Source organism: Chlorocebus sabaeus, chromosome 22 (genome assembly GCF_047675955.1).
Source record: "Chlorocebus sabaeus isolate Y175 chromosome 22, mChlSab1.0.hap1, whole genome shotgun sequence".
Classification (NCBI taxonomy): Eukaryota; Metazoa; Chordata; class Mammalia; order Primates; family Cercopithecidae; genus Chlorocebus; species Chlorocebus sabaeus.
The window spans coordinates 43,324,139-43,336,491 of NC_132925.1; the positions used below are offsets into that span (position 1 = coordinate 43,324,139).

Here is a 12,353-nt window from a genome sequence, read left to right on the forward strand (position 1 = left end):
GGGAAGGAAGATGGAGGTGTGGGGAAGTGGGGGGCCTCTACATGGAGAGGAAAACGTGTCCTTCTATGGACAACGCCTCACCCCTTCCATCCATTCCTGGGCTCTGGACTCAAGCTCTCTGGGCAGCATTTTTTTTTTTTTTGTCTCCCTCAAGAGGTTGGTTCCCTGAACTCTGACCCCATGCAGGGGGCATGAGGTCTTGGGAAGCTTCTTGGAGGGGTCCAGCTTCTAGGGGCCCCCAGTGGGGCAGGGCAGAGGGGCTGGGCTTCAGCTTCTCCCTGGGGTGGCTCATCCCTGCTTGCCGGCCTCTCTCTCTGACTGAGTGCAAGCAGTGTGCTAGCATATTAAGGAGGAGAGATCAGGATGCTTGCGCTTCTTTCTGGCTCTGCTGCTTAGGAGCTGTGAGTCCCTGGGCAAGTTCCCGAACTTTTCTGAGTCTGAGCTTCCTCACAAGGAAAACGGAAATCACATCACCTCAAGAGAAGAGTGAGGGAGGTGTGACCAAGTCAGAAGGTGATGGCTGATATTTACTAGGTACTGACTCCATGTATGCACAGTGCTGAGTGCTTTGTGTTGATCTATACCATCAGATCAGGTTGAACTATACCATTCACCAGTATTGAAGTGTTTTTGACCTACAAAAACAGCAATTATATTTAGTTCCACATAATACCTGTTAGTTGTCTGTGATGATTTAAAGAATAAATGTGGGCCAGGCGCGATAGCTCATGCCTGTAATCCCAGTACTTTGGGAGGCTGAGGCGGGTGGATCACCTGAGGTCAGGAGTTCGAGACCAGCCTGGCCAACATGATGAAACCCCTTCTCTACTAAAAATACAAAAATTAGCAGGGCGTGGTGGCGGGTGCCTGTAATCACAGCTACTTGGGAGGCTGAGGCAGCAGAATGGCTTGAATCCAGGAGACGGAGGTTGCAGTGAGCCGAGATTGTACTACTGCACTCCAGCCTAGGCAAAAAGAGCAAAATTCTGTCTCAAAAAAAAAAAAAAGAATAAATGTGGGGGTGGGAGCAGACTTAGTAATACGGCAGGGCCGAGGTCAACAAAGGAGGGGTGGGTCAAAATCAGCTAAGCAATAATCAGAAGTGCCCAGGGGCCAAGGTAACAGTGGACCACAGTGGTTAGGAAACGAGGCTTGGATTTAACTTCCCACTCTGCTACTTAGGGTGACCTTGAACAGGTGACTCAGTCTCTGTATGCCTGGGATGAGGCTGTTGTTACTATCATTCCCCTGAAGTCCTCCTGCAAGGTCACCAATGACCTCAGTGTTGCCAAACCCAACAGCCAATGCTCAGGCTCATCTTTATTTGGTAGCAGCACCTGACACATTCATCTTTCTTTCTTTCTTTATTTTTTTTTGTTGTTCAGACAGGGTCTCCCTCTGTCCCCCAGGCTGGAGTGCAGTGGTTCAATGTTGGCTCACTGTAGCCTCGACCTCCCATGCTCAAGCTTCTTCCTGGCTCAGCCTCCTGAGTAGCTGGGACTACAGGCATGTGCCACAGCAGACAGCCAACTTTTGTATTTTTTGTAGAGACAGGGTTTCACCATATAGCCCAGGCTGGTATTGAACTCCTGGTTCAAGCAATTCACCTGCCTCTCAAAATGTTGGTATTACAGGTATGAGCCACCACACCCGGCCTGGAACATTAATCTTGATCATTCCTTCCTTTTTGAAGTTCTTATCATTTGGTTTCTAGGACATCCCCATCTCCTGGGTTTCTTCCCATATCACTGGAGTACTTCCTTCTTAGTCTTCTTCGCAGGCCCCTGTCCTGCCCCTGCCTCTCTCTCTCTCCCTCTTCTTATCTTCACCTCTGTACTCTCCAGGGACCTCATTCAACCCCAGGGCAGTGAATGGCCTCTGTGTGTGGATAGCTCCCCATATCCTGCCTCCAACCCTGACCTCCCCGTCAACTTCAGGTTCATCTAAACACCTGCCTATGTGACAGGACTGCTTGAGAGGTCAAATGGGCATCTTAAACTTCACATGCACTAAACTCTTGCCCTAATCGTGCCCTCCCCCCCCACCCCACCATTGATCTTCACTCCCCCCATGAAAACTAAGAGTCATCTTTGACTTATCTCTCTCTCTCTCCATACCCAGCTCATCAGCAGCTCCTATCAGCTCTATAGCCAAAGAGGTTATGAATCTGATCACTTCCCGCCCCTGTTGTGGCAACCCCCGATTGTGCTCCCTGCTTTCCCTCTGACTCATCCTGGGTCTGGTCATCACATGGACATGAGTGATCCTTCATAAATGTCCAGTGTTGGCCCATCACACTTAGAATAAAATCTCATTTTTTTGGGTCATAGCCAACACTGCCTGGATCTGGTCCACGGTCCTCCTCAACCTCACTTCCTACCATCCTGCCCCTTGCTCATGGCTCCACCACCCTGGCCTCCTGCCTCATCCTGAAATGCCTCAAGCACAGTGTCCTCAGCTCAGGGCTATGCTCTCGTTGTCACCTTGTCCCTCTTCCTTCCCTGGCTTCCTTCAGTCTCTGTTCAAATGTTCCTTCCTCAGAGGGAACTCAGCGACCACCCCGTCCAAAAATGGTACTCCCTTCCCCATTACCTTGCTTTGCTTTCTCCATAGCTGGTGACATTACCTGAGGATAGGACACAGCTGTTCACCTGCATTACTGCCTCTCTCCCACTAGAAAAGTCCCAAGAGCTGGAACTTCTCCGACTTCATTTACTGTGTTAAAACCAGCTCCTACGGCAGTGCCTGGCACAGAGTGGGCACTCAGATACTTGTTGAATGACTGAGTGAGGGCATGAGTACCCACTGGAGTGTCCCTCCCTATCACAATCATGCATGACCCTCTGTAGTCACAAAGCCCTGGTCTCACTGGTACCAAAAGCTGGGTGCCCTAGCCAGGGCGGCTGGGGACAGGAGGCCTGAGTTGAGAACGACTGGATGAGCCAGTGAGGGGCTAAGGTGCTTTTTGACTCCTCTCATGGGATTCTGGCCTAGGAAGGCCTTAGTTTCCTCACTGCTCATCTGGGTTGGAACGAGAGTAAAGGGGTTTCTGAGTCCCATGTGCAGAAGGACCTCCCCGCAGGGAGGGCTGTTACTCAGGAAGGTCTGGATCACTCTGGGAGCAGGCCCCGCCATGGTAATTCACTGTCCAGGGAGGCTGCACCAGGTTGTGGAAAGGGGCAGGTTTCTTAGCCAGACACTGAGTCCTGCCAGGATATTTCATGTTGTAATTCACCGTGCAGGGTGGAGCCCCAACACTGGATCTACGCCTACTGTCTGTGGGGCCCGGAAAGCAGCTGACCCTTGGTAAGCCTTGGTTTGCTCATTGAGAGAGACACCCTGCTCAGCTGTTGCACAGACTGAAAATGCAAAGTGCACAAGAGTCTCTGGCCAGGGCAGGCATTGAAGGTCAGCTTGTTCTCCTCCCGGACGAGTTTTCGGGCAAGTCCACATTTACTCTAGGTTCTAGCTCCCTTCTATGTGGCACAAGTTAACCCTTGTCTTCTGCTGAGTTCAGAAGGAAGGGTGATATGACCATAATCAAGAAAGTACATAAACACCCTTTTTCTTAGGAAAAAGACCCAAACACATGATTAAAATAGCCAGCTGTGCTGTGTTATAAAGGTGACATCCCTTATCTTTAAGATATGAGGGAATCAGTAGTGTGGGTAATGTGGACTGGCCAATGAGCCCCATTTGCCTCATTTTTATGAGATTTTGAAAGATATGTTGGCCTCAGATGTATGGTCTTGATGGTGTTTGGCACAGGATGAGTGAGTGATAGTGACTTTCAGGGGCTAGGCCAGCCCTGCTGAGTGGCTGAGGAAGCCAGTCTGAAGTCAGCACCAGCTGTAGTCCCATCGCCTAGTGGAGATGGACCTCATTGTCCCATAAGAGGGATGAAAGCCTAGTTCTATGCAGAGGTCGGGTGGGCAGTTGCAGCTGGAGACACGCTGGAAGAGCCCACACAATGGCTGGGCTTGAAAATTCAGTCACTATTGCTCCTTAGGGCAAGTAGTTCTTCAATGTATTCTGATTCATGATTCTTTTTAAGAATTTGACTAAAAACTACGGACCCCACTCTTCAGAAAGATGCTCCAACCCACATAACGCAACATTTTGCCTGTAATTTCAGGGGATGCACAAACCCATTGGGATCCCCAAGTCAAGTACGATGCCTTGGGCAACAGGGAGAGCTGAGGGGATGAGGGGACAGAATAAGGGCAGGAGACCTAGCCTAGCCAGTGGGGTGGAGCACCAGACGATAGAAAGGCGACAGGGGAGCCGTCAAGGCGACCACAGTCCTTTACCACTTTCCTAGAGAGGCTCTTGATGGAAAAATAAAGCTAAATGTGGGCGAACGCCCACCCGGCACACAGGACGCAAATATATCTGCAAGTATAGCAACAGGGAAAGAAGAGCAGGGGGAAGAGGCTGGCCTTATCCTTTCTGTCAACAAAACCAAACCCAATGGACTGAGAGTCGGTCCTGTTATCTCAGCTGGGCTCCCTCCTATCAATTTTCTAGCTCTTCTTCCAAGACCTAGCTCCCAATTTGCAGCTGGAGGCGAAACTCTGCATTTGAAGGAATTAGGGATAAATAATGATGGTCATCAAGATTAGCGGAGCAGACAAGGGAATCTGCCAGCAGACTCTAGGCAAACAAAGCCTTTTAAGTTGCAGAATGAATTTCCCAAACCTTAAAAAAAAAAAAAAAGGCCGGGCGCGGTGGCTCAAGCCTGTAATCCCAGCACTTTGGGAGGCCGAGACGGGCGGATCACGAGGTCAGGAGATCGAGACCATCCTGGCTAACCCGGTGAAACCCCGTCTCTACTAAAAAAATACAAAAAACTAGCCGGGCGAGGTGGCGGGCGCCTGTAGTCCCAGCTACTCGGGAGGCTGAGGCAGGAGAATGGCGTGAACCCGGGAGGCGGAGCTTGCAGTGAGCAGAGATCCGGCCACTGCACTCCAGCCTGGGAGACAGAGCGAGACTCCGTCTCAAAAAAAAAAAAAAAAAAAAAAAAAAAAAAAAAAAAAAAAAGAATTCCCAAGTGTATTCAGTAGGGGAAAAGCAAATTTCATCTTGAAAACAGATCTGGAAAAGGTGCTGACATTTTACAGATAAGGAGAATGAATTGCTCTCCTGCCTTCAGATAGCCATGCAAATAGGACCTAAAGAGGTTCCAAAAGCCGATAACCTCCTTCACTACCTCAGGAACTTCCTTCACTAGCTGAGTCCCAAATGAGCAGAGGGGTATTAGAAGTGGGCTTTCAAGGATCAAGTTCCCAGAAACGCTATACTTTACTAATGCAGCACCTGTACAGAAAGAAGCAGGACTGTGATCTGAGTGGGTGACAGCCTGGGTGAGGACAGACTCCCACACAGGAGTCATCAGCCATAGCATCCCCTGTGCAGAACTTCAAAACATGTGTCCCATGCCCCCTCTGAATTGACCATAAACTTGGACCCATCGAGTCTGCTTCCTTAGACTCAGAGCCCCTCTAGCACATACACGCACAATCTCCAAGGAGAAGTACACAGTATTAGATGAGTTCAGCTTACCTTTCGGCTATTAACAATTAATTCGTGCTGCCATTGTGTTTTTACAAAAAAGACGTTCTTTTCCACCTCTCTCCTATTCATCATGTTCCATAGAGCTCAGCTTTGTGATCAGGAAACCGACTGTAAAGTCCAGAATGAGGACACGGGCTCTACATGGTGTGGAATGGCAGTGAGACACACTAGGACTTCAGAACTCAACTGATCACACCCAGGAGGGAGAAGAACAAGCAAGCTGGGCTTCAAGATGCCTTATTTGGACACTAGCTTTTGATGTGTCTCTGATGGTTATTAACCGGACATTTCAAGGGCAAGAAACTATTTCCCCAAAACTACTTTTTGAGACATTTCCAGCTAAGTGCCAAATACAAAGAAATGAAACTGGGTTGTGAGTCTTGGGATGGGGTTCTGGTCCTGGCTCAGCCCTAAATGCGCCAGGGAACACCCTCCCCCTCCATTGCATTTCCTCATCTAAATCATCACGAGGTTCATCCTACTTCTCAGGCTCCAATTCTACACTCCTCAGGAAGGAGAGAAAAAAGAGTCACGAATGCACTTCTGGCATTTCCCTAGGACAAAGCCCAGTTCCTTGCAGCTCAGCACTGCCTCTTCCTAACACAGAAACTCCACTAAGACCTGGCAGGCCTGCTGTCTCCCCGACGTGTCCTCCCACCTCCCTCTGCAGTATTATTATTATTATTATTACTGTTTTGTTTTGGCAGAGGCTGCCTGTCCTCTCCATCCAGAGACTCAGACCCAACTCACCTCCTCTAGGAAGTCTCCCACATGGGCCCCGCTCTGCTCCCTCCTCCTCACGGCTGACCCTGCTGGGTCCGTCCTGCCAGCTCGGACACTTGTTTGTTGTGTGGCTTTTGTAAAATACTCTGTAGTCATTTTCCTGTGGGTGTGTCTTTTCTACTGCCCAGTGCCCCAGCTTCCCAGCTCAGAAGGTTCTGGGTGTGGGGGTCAGGACTGGGAGGGGGACAGGATGGCCAGGGGAGGGGTGAAGAAAGAGGCCATGTAGGTGATCAAGTAGAGCTGCCACTTTCCTTCCTGTCTCTTTTTCTCTTGGCAAAAGATAGGTTGACATCCAAAATGAATGCCTTTGGGCAGGGAGGGTAGTGTTGGGGGTGGTTCTGTCTCACAGGCAAAGTATGGTAGGGAAGGGAGGGGCTGAGAAATGGAACCCCCGTGTATGGGTAGTGGTGATGGGTGGGCACGACCTACCGTCCACGGTGACTTGGCAGGAGCACTCAGCCTGGCCAGCATCATTCTTGGCTACACACTTGTACAAGCCTCTGTCCTCAGGCAGTGCCTTCTCGATGGAGACGGAGCAGAGTGAGCCTGGGGAGGAAGAATTGTTGAGTGAACCAGGTGTGGTCGTAGTACCTGCCCTGGCACCTGGAGCACAGCAGGTGAGTGTTAGTCACACGGGCAGCCTCTGGGAGCCCAGAAGCCAGAGGCCTTGTGGGAACCAATCCCCTACTCCTCACCAAAGCCAGGGCACTTTCTGCTTATAACCCATGTCCAAAATAACTGATCCTTAAATCCGTTCCTTCCTGATACCTCCTCCCCTACTCCAAAGAGTCCTCTTGTGGGGACATAATGAAAGCTGCAAAAGAAGGGAAAGAAATAGCCTCTGCCTTTGGAGACCATCCAATACAATAGAAGGAGAGGCACACAAGCCCTGCCCCCTGGACGCCACCAAGAGAGAAAAGGAGTCCGACACAGGGTTACAGACCTGTTAGGAACAGTGACAGGGGAGGGGGTCCCACTCTGTTTACAGCAGTGATGCTGTGACTGCATTCTGGAAAAGGGAGCTTTGAGCAAAGAAGTGGGTGCAGGAGGCTAGGAGCACTTATCTAGGAGGGGCACTGGCCTGTGAGAAGATTTGTTGGGAGGTGGTGACTACAGCCAGGGCCCCAGGAGCTGACTTTTTAGGAAGGGTGTCTGAGCTGGAGAACCACAGCCAATGAAGGACATTGGGCCTGCAGAGGGGCCCTCTGGGGCTGCCTCCCTTCAGAGTTGGGTCTTCTGGTTGCCCTAGAGAGAAGTGGGGATGGCCTTCCTTCTCCATGGACTCTCCCCTGGGCCTGCCTTCACTCCCAGCACCATCTTCTGGCCTGGTTTGGGGAAGGAGGTGTCAGCTACACACACACAGGAATCTGGGGTCTGGTCCTGGCCCCTGCCAGCTCTCTCATCCCAGGGCTGGTTACTTCTCCTGTGTGCCTCCTTGAGGAGGTTCCCCAGGGTGTGGAAAGAGGCTTGCTGGACCAGGCAGAAGGGCGGCAGTTCCCAGTTCTTGCTTTCAGATGCACAAGCAAGTGAATAGCAGGGCATCCTGCTCAAAGCTGCCCATTGTCAGGGCAGCAGCCATCACACAGGAGGACAGAGCCAGGGCCACGTTCACTCTGCCGCCTGGAGCTGCCATCTCATGTCCCACAAGCTGCTGGCATTGAGAAGGAAGAGCTGGGTGCATTCTGGGTGGACACCAACTACTGTCCCTGCCCCCCATTACACAAATGCACAGACTTGACCAGCAAATACAAGGAGATTAGAAAGAGGAAAGATGACATCAGTTCTGCTCAGAAAACCTCACTAAGGTTGGAGGAGGAAGTAAGGGTGTAATATTCCCCTTTACTCCTTGCCACCTGGGTAATGTTTTAACAGAGAAACTTTCATCCTATAAACCACCTGGGGCAAGAGGGCTGATGTGCACCCTACTCCCAACCTCTTATACCCTTATATAGACCCCAACCCCTGGGAAGGCTTCACTCTGTTTTCTTCCCTTTGTGGTTAGGAGACAGAATTTGTAGAAACTGTAATGGAGAGGATTTAGGCTGGAATTTTAGGAAGTCTGTCATAAGAGTAAGAATTGTGAGGCACAGGAGTGGGGAATGAGGATAACTATGTACTGGAGAGAGAACTTTCCATTCATCTGGGTGGGCAGGAGGATGCCAAGATGACCTCTAGCCCCAACTAAAGGGGCTCAGAGGCTTAGCAGAGATCAATCCCGTCTGGAAATTTTCCCTTAAGTCAGGGTGGGGCTAAGGCTTTGGGAACAGATATCCCACCCCCAACGCACATCCTGTTCAAATCCTTGATTTTCTTTCAGTTTCAGTCCCTCAGCTGCCTTGAGCCCTAAGTCAAAATGATACAAGCTGCAAAGACAGTACACAGAGAGTAGGGGGCATGTGGACCCGGCCCCCGCCTCCTCTCCCAGGGCAAGGCATGGGGCAGGCAGCTTTTCCAACCTGCCCAGAGCCTGGACCCCTGGCCATGTGCATGGGCTTGGGGAGGCCCCCCTGGTAGGCTTGCAGGCTTGGCTACCCCAGATGAAGAATCTGGTATTTCCTGTGGGACAGTTCATTCTTGACCTCCAGAAGAAAAGCTGTTTCCCAGAGGTTTTTTTTGAGAAGCCTCAGCCTGGTGGGGAATTTTGAGAGGGAGATGAGGGGGATGGGAAAGGTCAGCACCACTGCAGAGCTCTGCCTGGGAGAGCCCCTCAGGGCTGTCGTGGAGTAAGTGCTCCTGGGTCTGAAGCTCTCCTAGCTCTCTCCTTTTCTGAGTTGAGGGCAGAGGGGAGGAAGGGGATGTGGATGGAGGGAGGTAGCTTCCTGGAGGTTCTGCTATAGGACTGCCTCAGTCAGCCTACCCAGCCCACCTGGCAAGCCCAGAGAGTTCAACTCATCTCCAGGTCACCCCTGCAGGCATGGTGTCCTCCTTGTTCCCCCAGTCACCTAAGCCTAGGTGGACCTCTTCTCTGCTCCCAACTCTGAGCTCATCCATGTCAAAGCACGGCTCACAAGGCCATTGCCGACTCACATGCCTGTCTCCCACACCAGCTCTCGGAGGGGAGTGACCCTGTCTGTCACCAGTGTTTTTCCTGAGCCTGGAATGCAGTCACAGTAAAACATATTTGTCATTCTGAGAAGGATGAAGGCGTGTTTCTGTAGCAGGTGATCTGGTAGGATCTATGTAAGAAAAGATCACAAACAGTCAAATATAACTTACTACTGAAAAAGATAATATATGGTTTCTGAAAAAAGAAAATTCAGAGTTCTTCAAGTGGGTTATGCACACAACAAAGGGGGCTAGGATAATGCCTTGCTCATAGTAGATGCTGCATAAATCAATTTTTCATAGGATGAACTTACATGGGTTTTTAAAAAGCCTTTGCAAAATTCTACCCTGAAGGCAATTACAAATGAATTACCTATTCACAACAGCAACAAAAATGAATCCTCATTGCTAGACTGGGACAAGAGTTTCGCCAGGAGGAGGAGCCTGGCCCGGAGGCAGGAAACAAAGCATAAAGATAAAGCCCTTCTCAGGCCACCACAGAGCTCCCCTCAGCTCAGGGGGCCATCGGCCTTCCACCCCTCAGCACAGGCATGTCCCGGAAGGGCTGGGGAAAGACTTGGGGGCAGAGGGCAGGCCCAGCTGGTGGTAACTGTGAACCCCATCAGCCCTACAGCTCTAGGGGTGCAGGAAGAGGAAGGATACCTCCATGTGTCTGTGTCCTGCCACAAATCAACTAGGGGTCAACTCCAGCCCAGGCCGTCAGACCTCTTCTGCTCTTCTCAGCATGAAAGGGGGTGAACTAAATGGGGTGATGTAATCCTGTTTGGGGGGGTCTGTGGGCTATGAGCCCTATCTAAGCTACAGACATCAGAGAAGTCCCCTGAAACCTAAAAACAGCATGTCCACTAGCAGTCAGTACAAGCAGATACACAGGTTGATGGGGAGGGGACAGTGTAAGAGTCTCTTGTGGCCAAAGGTGGATGACAACAGGAAGGCATCCTGGAGGAAGTGAATCTTGTTTGTAGCAGAGCTGACAGGATGGGGATCAGTGCAGCGGAGCAAAAAGGGCTCCAAGTCAGGAAGCCAGGGGCAGGGCAGGTGCTGAGCTGAGTGTGAAGGACGCAGGACGGGAGGCCAGTGGAGCCATTCCTTCACCTTCTCCTATAAACCTCCTCCAACCACCGGCTTCCTTATTCCCACTGACACCACCACTGAGACCCCAGCCACTCAGACACCCACACTTAGTGGTCTTCCATTCCTTCATCTTCTTCACCTACCCCACCCCCATTCTGCCCTTCCAAGCCAGGCAACAGGTGCCATTACTTCTATCCTTGCTTCTTGAACTGGTCACTCCCTGTCTGTAGTTGTGGCTACTATGCTAGTCTAGGCTTCACCGTCTTCCTCCCGACCACTTCAGTAGGCTCTACACTTGTCTTTTGGGCACAGAGTCCACCAAAACCCCTAAACTGAGCTTCATGTACAGTGCTCCTCATTCCAGAATCTCACATGACTCCCTACTGCCTTTAGACTGGAATTCCTTGGCAGGATATAGGATGAAACTGGGGCTATGTCGTCCTCTCCAGCCCAGAACCAGCTGTTAGCAGGATGCCTCTGCTGCTGTGGGCCACCCTCCCCCCTCCCCCCCCGAAGCCCATCCCCTCTGGCCTGCCTTCAGGGCTTAGATCAAAGTCCAGCACTCAGCTCCCTCTCTTCCCACTTCCAGCAGCTCCTCCCGACACACTCAAAGCACTTGTCAGCACTTGGCTCTAACAATTTTATCACTATGAGTGTGTCTTCTCTTTCCAGATCTATTGAGAAAAGACGCACTCCACCTCTCAGAATGCCCTACTCCCTGCGGAGGGACCTGCTCAAGTGGTGACCTATAGATAAGGCTTTAAGATAAGCTTTCTCCTTAACAAAACACCAGGCTCTTGAAGTCTTGGTGAGTGAAGGGACAGAGGGTGGGGCTGAGTTTTTGGGACAACGCACTCTCCTGTATTGAAGCAAGACAGGCCCATTTCAAGGTCTGCTTCCACCACTGCAGGGAAAATACCAGAAACCTGGCAAGGCTGGAGGCACCATCAGTGTTTCAACCTTTGGACAACTGTTAACAAAATCGAGGAGTGAATAGTCTTTAGTGTTTTCTGTTGATAGACAAATTCTCAGCTGCCACCAGTATTCTGACAAAATAATAGGAATTAACTAAGAGGTCATATAGCACAGTGGTCTAGGCACGGGAACTCAGCTACCTGAGTTCAAATCCCAGCTCTGTTACCCCCAGCACCTTGCATTGGGCAAGGTACATAACTTTCCTGTTAGGTGGACAGTACAGTCATAGTTGGGAGGATTCAATGGGTGAAAAGTATAAGAGTCCTAAGATAGTGTCTAGCACATAGTGTTCAACAGATGTCAGCTATTCTTTAAACACAATTTTAAAATATTTAGAAGATGTCTTACAGTTTGATTTGGGGCTCTCTCTGGAATCCCTTCCCACCTCTCCTGGTCTCTCTCCTCTCTGTGTGCAGCCCTCCTTGGATCATTTCTTCTGCTGCTGCTCTGGATCTGAATTGTTCCCTCTGGGATGGTTTCCATGGGAAGGGAGGCTGGAGTGGCCAGGATCTCTAGGGTCTTTACCACTAAGGCCCCAGCAGGGAAAACATACTGCAGGCACTCAGGGTGCAAGAAAACAGTGGCTAATGGCTCAGAAGGGTTTCTGAGACCAGGCCTGGGGTCTGCCTTACAACACTTAGTTAAGTGAATTGTTTGTAAGTTGCTGTTGATGGCTCTGGGTTTAAACCCCATGCAAGCCCGAGAGCAGCTGTCCCCAGCTGACTTAACCTCAGTTTCCCTGAGTCTGGAGCAGCCACAAACCTCCCAATGCCAAGCCTGCTGAGACCCTGAAGCCCACGGGCAATGCCAAGCCTGATGAGAACTTGAAATTCGCTAGCAAAGAAGAACTCAAGAAATATGTTAAGAATGATGTGAACTAC

General features: G+C 50.6%; 1 protein-coding gene across 5 annotated transcripts in view; it reads right to left on the reverse strand.

Annotated features, from left to right (window-relative positions):
• The window catches only part of MYLK (myosin light chain kinase), a 276,708-nt gene that overhangs the window by 74,645 nt on the left and 189,710 nt on the right, over positions 1 to 12,353 (reverse strand). For 4 of the 5 annotated variants that reach the window (XM_007985581.3, XM_038003419.2, XM_007985580.3 and 1 more), the window contains one exon: positions 6,787 to 6,903. In XM_007985581.3, coding sequence (XP_007983772.2) covers positions 6,787 to 6,903 — 117 coding nt within the window. Of the gene's footprint in view, positions 1 to 6,324; positions 6,404 to 6,786; positions 6,904 to 12,353 lie in introns of those variants that run through there. The other variant, XM_007985584.3, reaches the window with a different exon arrangement.